The sequence below is a fragment of the Amia ocellicauda genome, chromosome 2 (assembly GCF_036373705.1).
Source record: "Amia ocellicauda isolate fAmiCal2 chromosome 2, fAmiCal2.hap1, whole genome shotgun sequence".
Taxonomy (NCBI): domain Eukaryota; kingdom Metazoa; phylum Chordata; class Actinopteri; order Amiiformes; family Amiidae; genus Amia; species Amia ocellicauda.
In genome coordinates, this window is record NC_089851.1 from 24155283 (window position 1) to 24179369 (window position 24087).

General features: G+C 37.7%; 1 protein-coding gene across 3 annotated transcripts; it reads left to right on the forward strand.

The window, feature by feature from the left end:
• Positions 1-1374: 1374 nt before the first annotated feature.
• pkia (cAMP-dependent protein kinase inhibitor alpha) lies at positions 1375-16686 on the forward strand. Of its 3 annotated transcripts, none has more exons than XM_066721604.1 (3): positions 1375-1493; positions 13415-13592; positions 14013-16686. In XM_066721604.1, the coding sequence occupies exons 2-3, from the start codon at positions 13442-13444 to the stop codon at positions 14096-14098; spliced, it is 237 nt and encodes a 78-aa protein (XP_066577701.1). In that variant the 5' UTR covers positions 1375-1493; positions 13415-13441; the 3' UTR covers positions 14099-16686. The 3 variants fall into 3 exon arrangements, with proteins under 3 accessions (XP_066577701.1, XP_066577720.1, XP_066577710.1); XM_066721623.1 differs by lacking the exon at positions 1375-1493 and adding an exon at positions 8240-8307; XM_066721613.1 differs by lacking the exon at positions 1375-1493 and adding an exon at positions 8318-8678.
• The last annotated feature ends 7401 nt before the right edge of the window (positions 16687-24087 follow it).

Genomic DNA, 24087 nt, shown 5'->3' on the forward strand with positions numbered 1-24087 from the left:
AAAGATCCCACAGCGATCAAAGGCAACGCACCACACCTCGTGAAGGTCTGGACAGGACTGAAACTGCTGGTCAGATTTGATGAAATTCCCATTGAACCGAAATACAGGATGTGTGCAGAAATTGCCTCTGGTATGTAGTGACATTAGAATTATAGAATTATTAGAATGATTTGGTAATTATGGATAAACACTTGACACAGGTGAACCAGCTTAACTTCCATAAAAAATAAAATTAAAACACTGGGGATGAATGTTTTCAATGTATTCTAGCGTGGCATAGGGGGATTTTTCACGAAATCATAATAATTAAACCATAGAGTGCTTTCTTCTTTATTGTAACTTATTTTTATATAGTTTGGGGAACTGGAGATTACTGAATTATTTATAGATACAGTACATATAATACTTTTTAAATTGTCTAGTATAAGTTGCAAAGTAGATTTCTTTGAAAACAGTAACAAACATTCCAACTATGTATTGTTGTGGCTATAAGTAAAAAAATGTAAACAAGCAAACAAAAAAAATAAATACCTTAAATACTGTACAACCATGTGTTAAATAATTGAAACATTTAAACTGTGTGCTGAAATAATAGCACAAAAACAAATCATGATATTTTGCATTTGCCTTTAAGAACAAGTAAAACCAAACAAACACATTGGAGAAAACATATACATTTATAAATGTTTTTATGAAAAAACAGAAATACATTAAACAAATTAGTGCAACAAAGAAACAACAGTAAATGTAAAGAATGAAGATATGAATATATATATATATATATTTGTGAATTATGTATATTATTATTATTATTATTATTAGTAGTAGTAGTATTACAGTAATCGATCACTATAGGCTTAATATGGAAAACAAGGTACAAAGGCAGAATAGACTCCTGTACAGTACCAATTAAGTACAGCAAACTGTCTTTCCCCAGGTTATTTGAACAATAATGGTTGCAAATATGTGCATCACTGGCTTTCTTAGATGTTACACAACGCCCTAGAAACACAATATACAAACAAAACACTCTAAAGGTTGGGACTGATGTATTTAAAATCATTTGTTAAAGGAATACATATTGTACGTGTCAATTTGCAGTGTTACGAATCTGTAAGAGGGAAAAGCTCTTCTTTTTGCAGGATTTGTAGGGAAGCCTAAACAATGTTGATCATTTTCGTGCACACCAAAAGAAGACAGAAACACGATAGAACAATATAATAAAATGTATAACATAACGTGATGTTAGTTTTAGAAACAATAACCCGAGATTGCCATTAGTTATCCCGTTTACATCTTTATGCAAATCTATCTCCCCCTACCGTGGGAAAAAATCCCGGAATCCCGCATGACGTCACTAAGAGATCGCGAATGGCAGATGCTAAGCGCGTTTGATACTACAGCTCCAGAACAGAGGGAAGAGGCAGTGGCTCCTGCAAAATAAATAAATATCGCTTTTGCATTGCAATGAGTTGGCTGCCATAGCATTAAAGGTACGTGCTGCATGGTTTAGTCTACGTTTTAGTCCTGCAAACATGTTTTGATGAGATAACACATCATGCTACATTTCATAAACGTGCAAATGGGAAGCCTTCCGTAGTATATCATTTTGACATATACATACAGATTCATTTGACAGTGCATGCTGTGTCATAATTTTATTATATGGTTCTTGTTTCACTATGCAAACATTGTATCAGTCGCTGCTTATCTGACCGGTTGTATCAGGTAAGCTTTACATAAGGAATAACCTTCATGTTATTGGGGAAAGGGGGTGTCGTGGGGGCGGCACCTATACCTGGTATTGTTGTTAAAGGGAAATATTAATTATAGGAATGTTAGTCTGCCAAACGTTTTTTTTCTTTCTTTCTTTGAAGGAGGGCATTGCTCCTCCACAAACTCTCTTGACGTTCATATGAAAACGAGAGGCAGACAGAGAGAGTAAGATAGAAGATGCGTATTTTCTACAGGCATTGTTCTTTGTAATATTTTCAGCACTGGAATAGTGCATTTCACATTTTTCTCTAGGCCCCGACAACAGGAGCATAGCTGGGTAGCTTAATGTTCAGACAACACTTACCTTTAGATCATTATTATCATCATCATTCATTCTTATTATAATTTTGTATTATGAAAGTCCCTGATTTAACTAGGCAATAAATGGATACAAATTTAAATACCAGATCGTTTCAGTCACCAGGCAGCTGATCAAGCAGAGGCCATATGTTTTCAAATAGTTAACATTTATATTGTTTGGGAAAACGAAGACATTTGAGTGACATTTGTATTTCAGGTTTTATCATGATAAAATAGGTTTATATATTTTATTATAAGAAAGACAAAACACATAATATTAGCTGTAGAATAAGGGTCAAAAGGTTTTCTAGGTGGGAGGCTATAATGATAGTGGAAGGTAGCTACTGAAAGGGTTGTGATTTGGATGATCTAGGGAAGGCAAGAGGCATGTTGACTACAAATGGGATGATTTCTAAATTAGCAACCATTACTCCTTTAGAAAACATATTCTGGGAAGTTATTGGTGTTATAATGAAAAAATACAGGTGTAGCTGAATAAAATTTGAAACAGTGATTCATTGAATAAGAAATATTGATCATAAAACAATACTAATACTACAATATTTTTTAAGTTTGTTGAACATGGATTAAGGGTAATATAAACTAAGGAAAGTCCAATTGAGTTTCACAGAGGGGTGTGTAAACATTTGACTTCCACTAAATAGAAATCTAATACAATCTCATCCATAACCTTCCTGTGTTTTTCCAATATGTGGTAGGATGTATTAATCCCATCTGTGTAAGGGACTCCAAAGTAGGTTGTAAAGTAGCTGTACAGCTTGTGGCTTTTGTTGCTTTTGACTACTCTGTGTAATGGGGGGTACAAAGCACTTCACTTATGGTTGCTCCTTTACTGGCTAGCATATACAAACTTTAATGTTGCTTTGGTAAAGGATAATGTGTTTAATTACTACACATAACTGCACATTTTGCACAATCCCTGTGCTTTCTGCCTTCTAGCCCTTATGGGCAGAAAACCGGCTTACAGTGGCGAACAACTTGTAGTGTGACAAGTGTGTGTAAAGACATCGTGAGTCTTGGATTTACTCTTGTAAATTAGACTAATGGTGAATATGTATGTACACTCTGATAGCTTTAATAACACAGCCTCACTCTTTTCTGGTGGTAAAGCTGTATCAATGTATTATGCATGACTGTAATTACTTGTAATTACCAAGATCCCTGTTAATGGTAATTCAGACAGCAGCATCTCAGTGATTGAATGAGTATCTGAATGAATACCCAGGGTATCCTATTCCACTTCTGCACAAGTAGAGTCTCTAGCTGTTGTGGATTGTCTGATGGCACTCGATGTTATTGTTGACATTATGTTTGTCTCCAAGATGTTATGGCCTTGTTAAGGTGACGAGGATTTCCATCTCAATTTAGCTATATATACACACGGTCTAAAAATATGAAGAATTTGATTAAGCTATATGGGAAGACAGTTTCCATATCTCACTCAAAACATCAATGAGGTGGGCCTTTCCATATAAAAATCACATTCTTTAAACTCAAGAACAGCAAACAAAACAAATCTGCAAGGAAGAAGAGCAACAGACTGGTAGTACACCAGTAAAGTGCATCTCCCTTCCACAGAGAGCAGTGAACTGGTGAAATGCAATTACAGACATAACTGCATGAGAAAATGCTAATATTTTAAAGCCAGCCTAAACTAACCCATTATGTATCTGTAGTGGCCAGTAACTGGGGTGTGAACTTGTTAGTATTCAACCATACCAACCTTTAAAATAGTTTGAAAGAAGGTTTGTTCCACAAAATGTTTAGCCCAATTGTCTTTGCAATCATTAGAAGTCACTTGATTCACTACTGATTGCTCCAATACTATAATATAAATTTACCCAGGATGCCCTCCTACCACAACAAGATGTATTGTTCTGGCATTTTATAGTTTTCTTCAATGCAGCATAAAGTAATACAAGTATATACACATTTCACAGATCATTAGAAGTGAACATGCACCAGTCCCTCTAAAATTGTATTATAAAGTTCACATGCATAGTTACCCACCCCCAATACTAAAATACTGTGCCAACTTTGCTCCCAAAATTCTGCATTTTAAGTCATCAACACATCTTTGTTGCAACTTTTATTTAATATTAATAAAAACTGTTCAACCTAATCCAGCAAGTGAAACATGTGCACTGCTGGTGAGGAGCAGCCTAGGTTGCATCACAATCAGTTGTGGTTTCAACTTTGTTTAAATAATTCACAGGAAATATCAGACAACCTTATGGGATTTTAGATTGAATGAATCACATCATATGTATTTCCGAGGTGGACTCTTACAAAAGCCTAACTATACAAAGATTGCTTAAACAAAAAGAAAGTAAACCAAAACACTGCTGCTGTTCAGTGTGTAAAGTTCTTCCCTACACAAACCCAGTATTTCAAAGGATAATCTTATGTCTTTTATACCCCCACTTTTTATAGGGGAGGGTGCCAACTGAGATCACTTACAAGATAAATGATCAGCCAATAGGAGCACACATTCATACACAAATTCTTATGCTGGTCAATCAATCAATTGACACTTCCAGGCAAACACCATCCCCTTTTGTCTGGTCCTGCAGTGGCTTACAAAGCTCTCTTTGCAGTGATAATACACTGGTGTTTAATTTTGTAGGATACTTGTTATATTATCAGGTGCCATTCCAGACCAATGCCAATCAATTCAAAGTAAAAAACAACAACAACAAAAACAGGGATGTTACCTTATTATTATCTATTTGGTGACTTGTGATTCATACTAATTCCAGCAACATGTATAATACTATAATACTATATATTTTTTGGAAATGCACTGTTAACTTTATACAGTGAGTTCTTTATTTTCCGAACTCTGAAACTGACGGATAGTGTTTCTCCTCTATGCCATCTGTGAGAATGCTATTGTTGTCCAACATGTAAAACATGCTTTATTACACAGATGTTAAAAATATGTGAACAGTTCACTACATAAAACTGAGAAATGCTAATGAAATGTGCAGTATTGTATGAACCTTGCTCAAAATGTCATCTGCTCTGCAAACCTATTGTATCCCACTTTTGATAGCCAAAAGCTTTTTCTTGTTAATACAATTTTATATGCATAATAGATCATGACAGCTGCATACATCCTTAGACAAATTGGTGTCTGCAATGAAGCAATACATTTGCAAGAGCAAAGCCCTAGTAAATAGATGTATTTTATTTCTTATGACAAGCATTAAAGTGCATTACTTATTTTCTGTCTATTTTCCCTTAAGAACCTAACATTAAGAATGTTACAAATGACAGAAGGTCATCCAGGTCAGCTAGCTTTTCTGATTGCTAGTAACATGTTGATCCAAGCCTTTGCAGATTGTGTTTTGTAGGAATGGTAAATCAAAAACCCTAACTTGGCTTGGTTGTTTCCTCTATACAGTTAGATTGTGTTGTTAAAACCAGTCTTTTTTTGTTTTTATGTAGTACAAGGTAAATCAAAGTTTTACATTAGCAATAGTCTAAGTTAGAGATAACTTTTACATTTCGGAGAAATTACACACTAAGGGCCAGATTAGGGGCTGGATTAAATCAAAACTTTGACCCACCCGCTAATAGCAAACTACAAACCTGTACATCATAGAGGTTACATTTATGATTAGAAGAAAGTGGCATCTTACTAAAAATGAAGCCGCAACTGAGTATAGTTCTGTAGTTTTCTATTAGCGGGTGGGTCAAAGTTTTGATGGATCGACAATACTCTGCCCTGTAAGAGAGGTTTAGTCCCCAATCTCAAATTATTTACCATGTAGTATTAATGATACATGCACTCCTCTGCTGTTGTTCATTACATTTTTAGTATTAAGAAGTATATTAATATTTTTCTGGGATAGTTTAATATTTTTCATATTTCACATGTTTCTGCTTTAGCTGAATTTATATGATACCCAATGATTGTTTTTTCTTTATATTTTTTTTCTTAAAGGAAACCATAATGTAATATATTGTAGTTACCATATATATTAGCATTAATATAGCATTTAAAGATAGATAGATCCTTCCTCTTGGAAATGTAATTACACCCTTGTCCGGTAGCCTACATCTAAAATGAAGAACGCTGTTCTTCTCAGGAAAATATTTGTTCATCAGATGATAACACTCTCTAACAAAACAATATATTCAATTTATGTATCTATATAAATCTATATATCTACAGTGAGGGAAAAAAGTATTTGATCCCCTGCTGATTTTGTACGTTTGTCCACTGACAAATGATCAGTCTATAATTTTAATGGTAGGTGTATTTTAACAGTGAGAGACAGAATAACAACCAAAAAATCCAGAAAAATGCATTTCAAAAAAGTTATAAATTGATTTGCATGTTAATGAGGGAAATAAGTATCTATATATACACCGATCAGCCATAACATTATGACCACCTGCCTAAAGGTCCCCCTTTTGCCGCCAAAACAGCCCTGACCCGTCGAGGCATGGACTCCACTAGACCTCTGAAGGTGTGCTGTGGTATCTGGCACCAAGACGTTAGCAGCAGATCCTTTAAGTCCTGTAAGTTGCGAGGTGGGGCCTCCATGGATCGGACTTGTTTGTCCAACACATCCCACAGATGCTCGATTGGATTGAGATCTGGGGAATTTGGAGGCCAAGTCAACACCTTGAACTCGTGATTGATCAGACCAGGCCACCTTCTTCCATTGCTCCGTGGTCCAGTTCTGATGCTCACGTGCCCATTGTAGGTGCTTTCGGCAGTGGACAGGGGTCAGCATGGGCACCCTGACTGGTCTGCGGCTACGCAGTCCCATACGCAACAAACTGCGATGCACTGTGTGTTCTGACACCTTTCTATCAAAACCAGCATTCACTTTTTCAGCAATTTGAGTTACAGTAGCTCGTCTGTTGGATCGGACCACACGGGCCAGCCTTCGCTCCCCACGTGCATCAATGAGCCTTGGCTGCCCATGACCCTGTCGCCGGTTCACCGCTTTTCCTTCCTTGGACCACTTTTGATAGGTACTGACCACTGCAGACACCCCACCCCACGGGAACACCCCACATCTTTATACATAGGCAAACGTGTTAGACTGCATTACAGTGTAAATTTGGAGATGCTCTGACCCAGTCGTCTAGCCATCACAATTTGGCCCTTGTCAAAGTCGCTCAGATCCTTACGCTGCCCATTTTTCCTGCTTCTAACACATCAACTTTGAGGACAAAATGTTCACTTCCTGCCTAATATATCCCACCCACTGATGCCATGATAACGAGATTATCAATGTTATTCACTTCACCTGTCAGCAGTCATAATGTTATGGCTGATTGGTGTGTATATATATATAAATATATATATATATAAATATCAATAAATTGTCGCTATATTGTTTTTGTTCTACATAACAAAAAATGTATATTGACAATGTATTAATAAATAAGTTTTACTGTCAGTTTAGTAAAATGTCAGTTTTCACTTCTGTCTCTACAACTGGCATGTCACTGTCTGTAGGAACATGATTATCTGATTGGCCGGAACCTTGCCAGGCGTGACAGTTACCCCTTTCTCCTACTGAATATTTCAAATCTGCTGCAATTGTAAATAAGCTCTGGTTTTACATTTCACTAAATAATATACTGGTGTTCTTGAATGATGTTTTCCATGCATTTGAAGCACTGTTTTCAATCACGGGTGTGAACAGTGCAGAGTAAAGCTAGTATTCCAGGAAATTAAAGCTCTCTCTCTCTCTCTCTCTCTCTCTCTCTCTCTCTCTCTCTCTCTCTCTCTCTCTCTCTCTCTCTCTGGATAGCTTACCTTTTTTAATTGTTTCCTTAATGTTTTCCCTAATTATGTTATATTTGATTAAACTAGTTATACCAAAAACCTGCACTGGAATTGTTTGCAGGGTTAGCTGGGTGACTACTGAGTTTCTCTTTCCATTTTTATATGGAGCCCATTTCTGTGACAGGAGATTGTGTGGTCCCTCAAGCATATTATCCAAACGAAGCAAATTTAAATTGGCTTTTCTCAACATTGATTTATAAATGTGCTGTCTGTAGTGCCCTCTTTCTAGCTGACTGACAGTGTGCTGATGGCAACAGCTGTAAGAGACAGGCGAGGTGATGACACCATCATCCAAAAATAGCACAAAAGCTTTGGATCCTGGGAATAGGCAGCCCTAACATGTAAATATTAAACTTGAGGTCTCCTGTAGGAGTTTGATAAATCAGTGATCATCAGTAAGTCAGGGGCAGTAGTTCTTTGTATGTCTTGATGTTGCTTCATATGATGTATGTCCACTGTCGCCTGCTTCTGCTTCTGTCCTTAAACTCGCGATACTTCAATGCTTGCTGCATAACCAGCATGAGGCTGGCAACCAGTGCTTTGCCCACCAGGAAACAAAAAGGCATAAAACTTCAATGAGATGAGAAATGGCTTATATCACCGGCGTTGATGCAGATCTTTTTTCTCTCTTTTGAGGAGGGGTGGGGGGTGAGGTTGTATGTTGGTATTTGGTGCCTTTCATACATGGATCAATGCTACAAGCAGAATGACTTAGGCAAATGAATTGTCATGGTGAAAATCTGGGGGATGATGGCTTAATCATCAGGTAGGTTTAATCACAGATATTATTTTATATTTCATTTTTATATATATATATATATATATATATATATATATATATATATATATATATAAGCAGTGAAGTGGAAGGTTTGATTTAAATATTCTAAGTTACAACTTTAAAATAAGGCTACTGTTATTAGTTTCATGTTTTTTTTTCTGATTCTGAGTGGTGTATTATGAATATAGTTTCATGTAATAGTTTCTACAAATGCCATCCTGGCACTGAAAAGTATACAGTGGGTAAAGAGATTTAAGTTTTTTGTTTGTTTATTTTTTGTATATTGTTGAACGTGATGCTTTCAAATAATTGTAAAATATGATTAAGTATTAAGTGGTCTCATGTCTAAGGTAACGGAGCTTCATATAATTAAATAAATAATGATGCAGTTACATACTGTTTGCTTTGACATTTATATTTACTAAAGATAATGCTGTTCTCCTTGGGACTTGTGCCAGTTGTGCATGTTAACCCAGTCACAAAAAGCTTTGAACATAATTTCAAATATAGAACACAGGCACGTTTTGAATCTCCAGAAGGGAAACCTGTATTCTTATTTAAATACATGTGTTTTCCTGGACAATAGCCTTATTTTTGTACATTTTCACAAGGGGGCTTAGTGTATGAACTTTATGGTGACGTCATCACTCTCTGCACATGATGGAGTGTTCTATCCCTCTGTGTCAGGGGACCGATCTTTTGGTGTAGTGGGTGTATTGCTCCGCTGGTGGAATTGTGCAGATTGGATGTGTGCCTGAGATGGCGGTTTGAATCCAAGCGTGGGGGCTCCAACCATGCATGCTACACACGCCAATCCACATGTAAAAAAAAAAATCACCTGGCATAGCGAGCCATTTTAATAATTGCTTGTCATTTTCTGTCTGGAAACTACTAATCTGACTACTGTAGCAAAAAACAGACTAGTTTTCACAATAGAGGACTTCAACGGGAAATCCATGGATTAAGGCTGTCCTGGTTATTTCGAGACTTCGTAACAACCGCAGGCTAACAGGGGTGTGCTAACCAAATTAACACATATTTCATGTCTAGTGTACATGTTGTTAGTTGTGGAATGATTGTTTTGGGAATGCTGAACTGTCTTTAACTGGGAACTCTCATGTAACATCTCAGGAATGGCATTAATTCAGTACTACTACACTATGCAAAGCTTCATTTCTACTCAGACAATGATGGCTTGGTTACATGATGGCAATGGTATAGTACATCTTGCGTGTGAACATGGTAACACAGAACTTCAGCATTTGCCATGGCCACTACAATTGTGAGATCTCAGTCACATTAAGATTCTGTATAGCTTAGCCTACGGTCATCTTCTTTGCAAGTGTTTGGGCACATTGTTCTCATACTTGCCGATATTATTTTTCCAATTTTCCAGTTCTCTGAGAGATAACCTACAGAGGGTCACTAAGGTAGCCGTCTAGTTTAAGACGTTCAAGAGAAAGTTGCTTCAGTGGGGTGGGGAGAAGAAGCAGAGGAAAGGGATTGGCTTCTCCACAGAACAGCCTATAGGCAGCTTAGACATGAAGTCTCAGAACCTCCCACATGGGTGATGCATTTCCCATTCATGGTGACTTTTTTTTCGAATTGATAGATAATAACTTCCTCATGTGCACTGCTGTGTGTTAAATGATGAATTTACTATTTACTGAAGTTCATACATTTCACTGATCTAAACTAATAAATTGCATTCTGTTCTGAACTTACCAGATGGTCATATTGTGCTCCATTTCCCTGAAGCAAAACAAGTGCTTGTGTTTCTATTCAGAAGGGGGAAACTGTAAACTATTCTGTAATCTACACTGATAGAAGAAAAGTTATTCTTTACTGGGCTGGTAATGTTTAGGAAACTATAGTCGCAGATACAGACTCTGCGATTCCCACAAATATATTCTGTAGTAATGAGGACTTTATGAGGACACAACTTTTCCCACAAATTTCTTCTGTTATAGTAAATAGGAATCATGGGTGCGTTATTTCCCAGATATTTTGTTTAAGGAATGGAAAATTCCAAGCATTCTGAAATACAAAAAAATAAACAAACGCCGATTGTGCTCCCATTGCCTCAATATCTGAGTTATTTACAGTCATCTGTGTAGGAGGACACTAGCAGCTGCAACTTATTCTTGCTGAACAAGCTTGCCCTTGATAAACACACTGGTATATCGAGACACTTTCTGACAGCTGATCTGTGCTTTTGACCTTTCAACTGTAGAAACTTAAATCTCACAAATGGTTGGAACATGGAGTGGCCACCGTGTACTGTCTTTCTGTCTATTTGTTTTTTTTATTTTTCCACTTTGTATGAATTCATCAGTAAATCTATTTGTATTTGATATAGCACCCATTGCGAGTTAGTCACAGAGCGCTTCACAGATTAAAACAATGAATACAAGGTGTGCATAGCATGTCCATGGAACACTGGTGGCACTATGGGTTATGAGGATTTGAAAAACAGATTGAATAAGTGAGTCTTCAGTCATGGTTTAAAGACTAAGATTAAGGGATATCTCTTACGCATGCTCTTCCACAGTTTTGGGGCGCTACAGTTAAATGCTCTGCCGCCTGCAGTTTTCTTACCTAGTCTTGAGATTGCCAGATAACTGCCTTCCTGGTTTGTGCTACCTGACAGAATCCAATCTGGATGTAACAAATGCATGTATCTATTTCTCAGTGTCATGTAAGGAAATATATTGTCTTAATTTAGCAATATTTCTAAGCTGGAGGAACGAAGATATCAACACATTCTGGAGGTGTGACTCAAGGTGAAGTCTGGGTTGCAGATGACACCCAAGATCCGTGCCATCTCTTTAAGGGTGGAGTTAAAGTTCCTGTCAGCGCATGGTGAACATTTACATTGTTGTCTGCGAAAGTTGTCGTATTGGAGTTTAACATCAGAAAATGTCTTGTTATCCAGATTTTAATCTCAGGCAGGCAAGAGGGTAGTGTTTGCATAGCCTTGTTCACATGTATTGACACATGTGTTGTGTGCATAGCTGTTGTATAATATAACCTGATGGGAGCATGTATTATGAAAAGAGTAATACATCTGAAACCGAATTGCTCTGGTATTCTGCACTAAACTTCAGATACATTTGAGCAGTTATCATTAATCTGTACATATTGGAGTTTGTTATGTATGATTTAAACCAGGACAGAACCTGCTGAGATAAGACGATTACGTTTTCTAAGCGTTTTTTTAGGATCTAATGGTCAATTGTGTCAAAAGCTGCGCTTAAATCTAGTAAAATAATAGTAACATGCCCTAGATCAGAAGACTGACACTCATCACATAATACTTTTCACAGCGCCATTTCAATACTGAATACAATTTTTCATAAATGTTATTAGCGTTTAAAATAATTGAAATTGGTTAACAACTACTTTTTCAAAAACCTTAGACAGGAAGGGAAGATCTTAGATGTTTTTTTTTAAGGAGTGGCTTAACTACAGTAACATTTACAGGAACAGAGCATGAGGATATGTAGTTGTTATGCATTCGGTGGGAAATTAATGGCAATGTTTCTTCCAGCAGTTTAGCAGGTATGGGGTCTAGTGCACTGGTAATGATTTTCTATTTAGAAATTAAAAAAGCGAATTCCTGGTGATTCACTAAGTGAAACAAGTCCACGTTAGGCTGAGGCTGAGTAGGACTGGAGGAGTTAGCTATAATGTATGAGGATAATTCAATTTTCTATCAATTTCTAAGTTCTAATATCTTTGCTGTTGAAATAATCCGTAAATTGGGACGGATAAACTCTGAAAAGTCTACCTGTTTATTGGTTAGTGTTGCAATTGTGTTAAAAAGAAAGTAGGGGTTATTCTTATGCATCTCTGTTTAATTAGAATAGTAGGCAGGCATTGTAAAAGATAGGGCTTGCTTGTATCTTTTGTAGTCTCCTTTTGTTTCAAAACATCACTTTTTTGTGGGGCAGTTGGACCTGCACGGTGGTCATGTGTATGTAGGGGGTTCAAGTTCATATAAGGGGGAGCAGGGGGGAACTGAGCTAGTTGGCACCCCCAGGGATAGTGGAGCTACCTCCCCAGGGAGCGCAGTCAACTAAAGTTGTTGTTTGGAGGCCACGTCTATTTTCCTATTTCTTTATTAAAGTGCCTGTGTGAAAGCTGAATACTGTATACAGCCTCCTTCATCTGAACTGAGTTTGTTACGATATCATCCTATAATAAACAGGTGTACATTTATAGAGAAGTAACCCTTCACGAATAGACTGTGTTGGGTCAATAATTAATTTTACCTAACATTTCGTACTTGACCTAGTCTGATTCTTATTGGAAACCAGGCCACAGTGTGAAAAAAGTTTAGTAACCACTGGCTTACACTGTAACATTTTAATGTAAAGTTTGGCAAATTATGACAAAGTAACAAAAGCGTTAAAATCGTTTTTTTTCCCTTCCTAAAGTGAAGCAATTACCAATGTCTGTTGAATGCAAAAACAGCCTAGCAAGCAAACATGTTCGGCTCTTGCAGGCTGTGACTGAGAGCTCAGTGTGCAGTGCCAGTTTGCCAAGCTCAAGTGCTGTGAATTACTCTTGCCTTGTTGTCTGTCGTAATAATAGCACCATCTGCTGGAAAATTGCAGGATCATTTCTTTTGATCCACTTACCAACTGAGTTTCCAAAACTCCCATTTCGTTATACAGATTCTTAAAAGTGCTTGATGTATTTCTTTGTTTTTCTTGCAGACACTGCTATGTTGAAACGTGTTAGCAATGACTGATGTTGAATCGACGTATGCAGATTTTATTGCTTCTGGAAGAACTGGACGAAGGAATGCATTGCATGACATTCTTGGAGCTCAAGGAGATTTGGAAACTAGTGACTTATCCCTGAAGCTGTCGGAACTTGACATCGATAAAGCAGGTGATTTAGTATTGTATTAATAGTATACATGCATTTAATTTATTAACATTTGTTACGTGCGTGTGCTCTGTGTCTGTTTTTCCTTGTGTAAATATCCACTGTTTCATCTGTGTTTTGTTTCCGTTCACATTGTATTCTGTATTGTGCTCTGTTCAGGGGAGAACGGGTAGATAGGTGAGATACCCATGGGTTTACATGGTTACACGCACGTAACACATTAAAGATGTTATTTTCTCTGACTGCTAATAATTCCTTTGACACATTTATTTCATTTTCATACAGATCAATTGTTTAGGAAAAAAATCATGCTTTTTTATTTGTATTTCAGCAAGATTGTACAGGTGCTCGTATCGTTTCCTCATCATAGTCTGGAATTTGTGGTCTTTCCTTTGGCTAACTGTGTTTATTTTGGTCTATAAGGTGAAGGAGACGATGGTGAGAAAAGCCACGCCTCTTCTACAGATCAGCCTCCTGCATCTCAGGAGGGGAAACAGGAGGGGAGTTAACGTAGAGGCCTGACTCGGGACACAAGCCTGTCATCTGCCATTTCACAATAACTGTTGGCCAGGAAGGCCTTTATTCTCAAGGACGTTTAAGGAAAAAAATAAAACACACTAAAATGAGCTCCATAAGGAAAAAGAGTTCCCATCACTCTCATCACAGGATGGCATTAGAGTTAATTATGCAGATGGTAAAATCCATACAAATCTGCTCAAGCTCTGTCTTTAATAATGGCTGAGGGATTTTGCAGAGCTCGCAAACAGTACGAGTTGAGCTGTGTTTGGAATCATCACAATAGCTGATATAGAGAATATCAAAATAGATAGAGATTTAGTTCTAATTGTTCCTGTCAGCCAATGGGTTTCCAGTGATTTAGGATCTAATCAGTTTGCTTCTAAGGGTCCAGTGATTTATGAAGATTAAGGCTTTATACTGTATTTTGTAAAAGGCAAAACATTAGAAGGTATGCTTTTGCAAATTAGGACGTGGCTGTTAACTGAAAAAGTCGAAACACTAGCCCTTATGATGGAAATAAGGGAGGTTTCATTATATTTGTATTTGTTCTTGCTAACTGGTAATTTATTTGTATAATATCACAGCTGACACCAGATGGATCAACAATCTACTGCCAAGGGTGTCATGCCAACATGCATTTTAAGGAACTTGCGATCAGCAAACCTTCATGTTGAGACTATTGTAAAGGAAAACAAAAAACGCTTTAATCTTATGTTTGTGTACGGTGTTATATAAACTGCCACTGTTTTTCAAAGTTTCACAGTTTGTATCAGGGATAGAAAATCATATTGTATTTTATATCCTTTTTGTGTAGCTGTGCATTGTAATTTTGTAGCACATATTTTGTTATTTCTACATTTTGATTCATATCGATGTATAGACTTTTCTTGATCTATAGTTATGCTCCAAGCAATTGTGAGATACAGAAGCCCTATAAAAGTGGAATCTATGTCAAATAAGAGGATCGTGTTCAATAGAACTACACATATTCCCCATGACTGGGTGTTACAGGTTGTAGGTCCATTAATCGTCATCATTTATATTCTAATTTAAAACAATAGTCAAATGTATCAATTATAGTAACCTTATACCTTTGATGAAGAGAAAAATAAATGTATTTAAAACTTAAAAAACAAAAACAAAAAAAGGTTACCATCAACAACCTGACTTAAAACCACGGACACTGTTAATTTAACAGAATACTTCCAGTCTATGCATGTCACTTTAAAAACTAGAAATAACACAAATGGCTAGTGATGGCTGAAAGAAAGGCTTGGGTACATTACTTCACAATCACTATTTAAATATTTGTGATTTCAGCTGAGAATTATATATGTAATGCTTTTTGTTTTTGTTTTTATGTTGCAGTTGTTTTTTTTTGCTTTTTTTTTTAAATATGCATATCATTTGGTGTTATGTATCTATTTATGTTTTGGAGGTTGAATATTATGATTAACAACAACAACAACAACAACAACAATAATCACTTAAAAGGAACAAATAACACACACCCCTAGTTTCAAAACCTTTCTGAAATATAAAGATGGAAACTATAATGTTACAAAGTTTAATAATTTTGTTTTTAGTATACTTTTTCATGTTTCAGGAAAGCTTAGGCTTACTCTGCTTTTTTAATTGCTTGCCATTCCACACAGATAGTAACTATTCTGTCTTTTTATAGTTTATACATTATCACATTCATCATTATCATTATGATGATAACAATGTACTTTACTGTAAATTAAAGTACAAACATTTAATCAATGCATTCATACACCCATATACATTCATGTGTAAGCTGCTTTTCTAATGTAATATTTAGTATGTTTGAAGCTCTTTTTAAATTTTATTTATGAAATAAAATGCTGATTGATCATGACTGAATAAGTGCAGAATGTGTGGTGTATAGATGTTTTTAAAAATATGAATTTGGGGGGTTATAATGGTATCCTTTTTTGTTTTATTGTATGAAATAAAGAACATCTAGTAATTTCAATGTAAATATCTTTTTATTCTAACCTAATAGATGTTTTTATTTTATTTTTACCTTTTTTAGTTTTGGTTTTGGTTTGTTTTCTGGTGTTGGCATGAGGTTTTCTTTGAAGCATTTTCATATTTCAGTGCAAAACAATGGAAGCCAGAAATAATGTTACGTATTTGATTTTACCACCCACATACCTGGTGGTTAACTCTGTGTGGTAGTGCAAAATCTTCACAAAGAATGACATCCACAAATCTGTTTTAATGTTTTCAGTTCTGTCTGGTTTTATTTGTTTGTCATTCACAAATAAACAAATGTCTTATTTTTAAGAAATAATTAACTGATAAGAATTATTTAAGTGGGAAAGATAAGGTTTTGTGAATTAAAACTAAAAGTCTCCATTGTAAGGTGAGAGAAGAGCACATTACATAATCTGACATTATCTAACATGATCTTTAAAGTAGGCATGATTTTATCAATTGCCTAAATTGACTGAAATGTGTTACAGTGTATTGTTTTTTTATTCTGATTTGTTGGTTTCTGTTTACTGTGAATGTCCTCCATTTTTTAAGTAAAACACATTAACTTATGGTTTCATTTTGGTTTTGTTTGATTGGTCTGAAGAGCTGCTTTGTCCCTTGCCATTACCAAGTTTTAGTTCCACTGAAAATAACAATAATAGACCTTTTAATGCAAAGAACTTGAGGTAGACTGGTTTGGTTGCCACCTGGTGGTATGACATAGATGCACATAATTACTTTGTAAACTTTGAATGAGAAACCATTTGAAATAGGCTACAATAGCAGTGCAAGCATTTCTGTATCCTAACTGTGGTTTGTTTTAGAGATTTATTATAGAAAGACACACCAGAATATTATGTTGCATCTATTTGCAGTCCACAGCCCCTTTCACACTGAAATACCAGCAAAATGCAGACAGTGTTCTCCTGCCTTTTTCCCCATTGCACCCCATTCACACTGGCATTGAATGCTGGCATGTACCCTTTCATACACAAAACAGAGAATGACAGCAAGATTGTTGTAGCCTTTTGAAAAAGATGCTACAAAAGCATGTGGATTCAGGAGAGGAGACACGGACTGATATTCTGGACATGTGTTTACTGGGCTATTGGTTCTAAGCAGGGTGCTGGTTCGGGTCGTACTCACTAACAAGAAGTCAAGAGGGAAGCGCAAACTATACATCAATCTATGGTGTGTTTTCACGCTATGACCAGGTCATCAGGTTGTATGGTTGTGTGTTTTAGTTATGTGGTCACTGGACCCAGCGGTCGCAGATCAGTTGAACCAGTGAACTGAGTATTAGACTCAGTTCTCAGTTCATGGTCACATAACTAGAGGCATTGTGTGGGGTCTTGACAGTAAAGTTCAATCAGCTGAAATAAATGAGGAAAAAGCATGACATTGCATTGTGGGTATATCTCTATACCAAAAGTCTGGGTATGCAGATTTGCAATTGATTGATTGCTCAAAACAACTTGTCAAAACACAACTTTTTTAATTTTGTTAAGTTTGACATTACTGCCTTAAAATTGAATAACTCGAAACAAACTACCATCAGCGTACACTGTAATGTAGTCTAAAGGCTGAATTATGCGTCTGAGTCTTTGCAAACAAGCCCAGGCATCGTACACAGACATTAGCTTATAAGTCTGCCAAAATACTGACGTAACGTTAACACGTGCATTGGGGGCAGTGTTGAATTTACCAAATCACAATCTACAGAAACGGAGAACTGTTTTCTATGGTGTTTCATTTCATGCCTGAAAGTGCTTCGTTTTGTGCTACGAAATTAACAATGATCTGATGAAAGAGGTTTTTCATTTTGACCACGAAATGAAATGCAACTATTACAGTTTCTGCACAAAATGTATTTTTCCTTACGTAATTTTGTGGACATAATGCATACTGAGGTGTTCATTCCGTCCACAGAAGGCAAAGCACATTCATTTTTGTCCACAAATTTGATAAGCATGACATAATTGTAGGACAAAATACTAATTATGTGCATGAAGTGGGCATTTCATTGGACAAAATGTGAATTATGTGCACTAAATGTGAATTAAATGCACGGAATGAGCATTTTGAGGGAAAAAATACTCGTTATGCGCACACAATTATGTATAGTACAAACGGCGCCCCATAGTTTTATGAGACCTCTGAACATGTTCAGGCCAGATGAGGGGGAGTACGGTCTGTTAGTGCGGCAAATGCGTTTCATGGATGAGGAGATGCATTTTAAATACTTTCCTATGTCACTACATCGTTTTTCTGACCTGCTGCAGTGCCTACAGCAATACATTGTAAACCAGTCAACCCACCACTCGGTAATGAGCACAGCTGAGCGATTGGCCGTGGCTCTCACAATCTCCTTTTCAACCAATCAGCGCTTGTTGGACACACAGGACTGTAGAGACGAGCGACGCGCTGTTGAGAGTTTGGAGGAGTGCGTGTCGCAGTGCCCATGCTGACCCCTGTCCACTGCCGAAAGCGCCTACAATGGGCACATGAGCATCAGAACTGGACCATGGAGCAATGGAAGAAGGTGGCCTGGTCTGATGAATCACGAGTTTAAGGTGTTGACTTGGGCTCCAAATTCCCCAGATCTCAATCCAACCGAGCATCTGTGGGATGTGCTGGACAAACAAGCTGTAAACACTTCTTATCCCTATCTATAGTAGGGACTGACAGTGTCTGGTGTAAGAGGAGATTTTTGGTCACTGTGTGATTTACATGCTTGTCTATTCTTAAATATATAAAACCGCAGTAGCATCTGCAAGGTTGGAGTCTGTCCTGGATACAGAATGACTTCTTCACCCAATAATAAACTCAGGGTGATCAAAAGAAGAACTATGACATCATTGTCTCTGTTAAAATCTGCATTGTCTGCATGTTCCTTATATGGAGTTTTTCTTACAAAACTATGTATGGTCTAAATTCAGTTAGGGACATATAAATAGTTCTACAGCACACAGGACACAGCTACACAGAACTACTGCACCTGGCCTCTCGGGAGCAATATACAAAGCTTAAATTCATACATGGGTCTTGCTGCCTACACAGTCTTTCTGCAACAATGGTGCAAATAGAATATTTTTGGCATCTAGTCTGGGTCCTTTCCCATATAATACCATGCCAATTGAAAGTCTACACCCCAGTTTTCACTTTTTGTTGCCCTATAGCCTGAAATTAAAATGTATTTAAAAAGTTGTTCTTATTTATCCTACCCATCAACATGTGAAACACAATTTCTAGAAATTTGTAGAAAATTAATGACCCACCTTGTAATAGCAATCGTAATTTATCTCAGGTGTAACCATTTGACCATTAGAGGGCTGACAAAACTAAATTGGAACATTTTGACCTAAATGCAAAGTGTTATGTGTGGCGCAACCATCCCTACTGTGAAGCATAGTAGTGGCAGCATCATGTTATGGGGATGTTTCTCATCGGCAGGGACTGGGACACTTGTCAGGATAGAAGGGAAAGTAAATGAAGCAAAGTATAGAAACGTCCTTGGGGAAAGCCTTCTGCTCTCTGCAAGAAAATTGAAACTGAGACGAAAGTTCACTTTTCATCATGACAATGGCACGAAGCACACAACCAAAGCTACATTTATGTGGCTAAGGAACAAAGCAAGTAAATGTCCTTGACTGACACAGTCAGAGCCCCAACCTAAATCCAATGGAAAATATGTGCCAAGACTTGAAGATTACTGTCCACCAACGATGCCCATCCAACTTGACAGAGCTTGAACAATTTTTTGCCAAGAGCAATGGCCAAATATTGGGCAATCCAGGTATGCAAACCTGGTAAAGACATACCCATAGCAGCAAAAGGGGAACAAATTCTATATTTAAGGCCATGATTTTGGAATGAGATGTTCGACGAGCAGGTGTCCACATACTTTTACCCATGTAGTGTATATTTATGCCAGAGAATATATATATTTCTAGACAGCTCAAGAAAGCTTTTAGTATCTCCTCAGTTACTAATACATGTAAGCTTTTGTATTGTTTAAATTATATTTAATCCATGTAGAGAGATTTTATATTTCATCATGTATTACACACCTGGAAGTTTCCCTAGTTAATTATAAGGTTTCCTTCAGGTGTCCAGAGAAATCGCCTTCCTGTTCCTCTCCAGCGATTTACCCATTTAAACTTAAATTCAAAACAACACAAAATCCAGTCCTATTTTCACAGACCCTTTTCAGTATGTACTGATGTCTCCCCCTTGTGGTATTTTTCAGTAATTTTGCATCTTCATTTTAATATTTGCCCTGCCAAACACACACAAATATATATACTCAGCAAAAAAAGAAATGTCCCTTTTTCAGGACACTGTATTTTAAAGATACATTTGTAAAAATCCAAATAACTTTACAGATCTTTATTGTAAAGGGTTTAAACAATGTTTTCCATGCTTGTTCAATGAACCATAAACAATTAATGCACATGCACCTGTGGAACGGTCGTTATAAAAACAGTCACAGTTATAAAAACTTAGGACACTAAAGAGACCTTTCTACTGACTCTGAAAAACACCAAAAGGAAGATGCCCAGGGTCCCTGCTCATCTGCATTAACGTGCCTTAGGCATGCTGCAAGGAGGCATGCGGACTGCAGATGTGGCCAGGGCAATAAACTGCAATGTCCGTACTGTGAGACGCCTAAGACAGCACTACAGGGAGACAGGAAGGACAGCTGCTTGTCCTCGCAGTGGCAGACCACCTGTAACAACACCTGCACAGGATAGGTACATCCGAATATCACACCTGTGGGACAGGTACAGGATGGCAACAACAACTGCCCGAGTTACACCAGGAACACACAATCCCTCCATCAGTGCTCAGACTGTCCGCAATAGGCTGAGATAGGCTGGACTGAGGACTTGTAGGCCTGTTGTAAGGCAGGTCCTTACCAGAAATCACCGACAACAACGTCGCCTATGGGTACAAACCCACCTTCACTGGACGTGATTTCCTGCAAGACAGGAATGTCAGTGTTCTGCCATGGCCAGTGAAGAGCCCGGATCTCAATCCCATTGAGCACGTCTGGGACCTGTTGGATCGGAGGGTGAGGGCTAGGGCCATTCCACCCAGAAATGTCCGGGAACTTGCAAGCGCCTTGGTGGAAGAGTGGGGTAACATCTCACAGCAAGAACTCGCAAATCTGGTGCAGTCCATGAGTAGGAGATGCATTGCAGGACTTGATGCAGCTGGTGGCCACACCAGATACTGACTGTTACTTTTGATTTTGACCCCCCCTTTGTTCAGGGACACATTATTCCATTTCTGTTAGTCACGTGTCTGTGAAACCTGTTCAGTTGATGTCTCAGTTGTTGAATCTTTTTATGTTCATACAAATATTTACACGTTAAGTTTGCTTGGAAATAAAAGGACGTTTCTTTTTTGCTGAGTATATACACTCACCTAAAGGATTATTAGGAACACCATACTAATATAGTGTTTGACCCCCTTTCGCCTTCAGAACTGCCTTAATTTTACGTGGCATTGATTCAACAAGGTGCTGAAAGCTGAAATGTTGGCCCATATTGATAGGATAGCACTTTGCAGTTGATGGAGATTTGTGGGATGCACATCCAGGGCACGAAGCTCCCGTTCCACCACATCCCAAAGATGCTCTATTGGGTTGAGATCTGGTGACTGTGAGGGCCAGTTTAGTACAGTGAACTCATTGTCATGTTCAAGAAACCAATTTGAAATAATTCGACCTTTGTGACATGGTGCATTATCCTGCTGGAAGTAGCCATCAGAGGATGGGTACATGGTGGTCATAAAGGGATGGACATGGTCAGAAACAATGCTCAGGTAGGCCGTGGCATTTAAACGATGCCCAATTGGCACTAAGGGGCCTAAAGTGTGCCAAGAAAACATCCCCCACACCATTACACCACCACCACCAGCCTGCACAGTGCTAACAAGGCATGATGGATCCATGTTCTCATTCTGTTTACGCCAAATTCTGACTCTACCATCTGAATGTCTCAACAGAAATCGAGACTCATCAGACCAGGCAACATTTTTCCAGTCTTCAACTGTCCAATTTTGGTGAGCTTGTGCAAATTGTAGCCTCTTTTTCCTATTTGTAGTGGAGATGAGTGGTACCCGGTGGGGTCTTCTGCTGTTGTAGCCCATCCGCCTCAAGGTTGTACGTGTTGTGGCTTCACAAATGCTTTGCTGCATACCTTGGTTGTAACGAGTGGTTATTTCAGTCAAAGTTGCTCTTCTATCAGCTTGAATTAGTCGGCCCATTCTCTTCTGACCTCGAGCATCAACAAGGCATTTTCGTCCACAGGACTGCCGCATACTGGATGTTTTTCCCTTTTCTCACCATTTTTTGTAAACCCTAGAAATGGTTGTGCGTGAAAATCCCAGTAACTGAGCAGATTGTGAAATACTCAGACCGGCCCGTCTGGCACCAACAACCATGCCACGCTCAAAATGGCTTAAATCACCTTTCTTTCCCATTCAGACATTCAGTTTGGAGTTCAGGAGATTGTCTTGACCAGGACCACACCCCTAAATGCATTGAAGCAACTGCCATGTGATTGGTTGGTTAGATAATTGCATTAATGAGAAATTGAACAGGTGTTCCTAATAATCCTTTAGGTGAGTGTATGTATGTCTTTTTATTATTATTATTATTATTATCATCATCATCATCATCATCATCATATTTCTTTGAAGACGCCACTTATCCAAGGTGATTTAAAATATATCACATTATTTTTACATACAATTATACAGCTGGGTTTTTACTGGAGCAATCTAGATGAAGCACCTGGGATTGAACCCACAACCCTCCAATCAGGAGTCCAGATAATCCACACTACTGCCCAGTACACAGTGGCTATGGATAGGTTTTGCTAGGTTAAATATTTAGTTAATAATAATACATTTTAATCTGAATGTGAATGAAGATGTGAATCTAGCCCAATGTGCCACTCATCCCATTTTAGTTTAGCCACAATTGGTGCCACTGTTACAGCTTATGGAGGTCTGAGTTTAATGGATAACGTATCCCTAAACCTACCCCACTCAGAGACTGAGACTGAATTTTAATGCAAAATTTAGCAAGGGTCAGATTTAGACTGATATTACTCAGAAAACATGTCTGCCATTCATTTTGGGGTTGCATTTGCACTGGCTAAACTAAAACGAGGGGGGGTATGGATGTAGCATAATATTCTGGTGTTGGCTAATTTGTGGGTATCTTGAATGAAAAAGATATACGTTGTTACTTAAATTCTAATAGACTGCTTACAAATCATTATCTACACTGTGGTTAAAAGAAGTAAAAACTGCCTCAGCTGCCTCTACTGAATCAGAGGTTTGCTGTGCGTCCACCCACTATCTTTTCATAAAAAAGCCCAACAAATGCCAAGGTGTTTATGTCAAAGTCCCTGCAACTTAATCGATTGTTGCTTGGTTTAGTATTTTGCATTCATTTTAGACAAGGCACTGGGAGATCTTAGTACTGTGCACCTACAAGAAGCCAGGGGTAGTCAATTATTTTGTGTCAGGGTCCAAATTTCTTGGTCAAGGTATAGTCAAGGTCCAGACATCAGCGTGGGGTGGGGTCACACCTTCAAATGACCCTCTCCAACACACACACACACAATTCTATGCATTAGTAATAAGAACATAAGAACATAAGAAAGTTTACAAACGAGAGGAGGCCATTTGACCCATCGTGCTCGTTTGGTGTCCATTAATAACGAAGTGATCCAAGGATCCTATCCAGTCTATTTTTAAATGTTCCCAAACTCAGCTACCATATCGCTGGGGAGTTTGTTTGTAATATACCCCATTCCTTATATTTAGTACATTCATTTGGCAAAGTACAAAAATAAAATGTTGAAATAAATGTAAATATTAGTAATTAAACGGTTTCAGACCACTTTTAAATGTAAATTGTTAAAGATGTATTGTGGGCATATGGATAAACATAATAGAA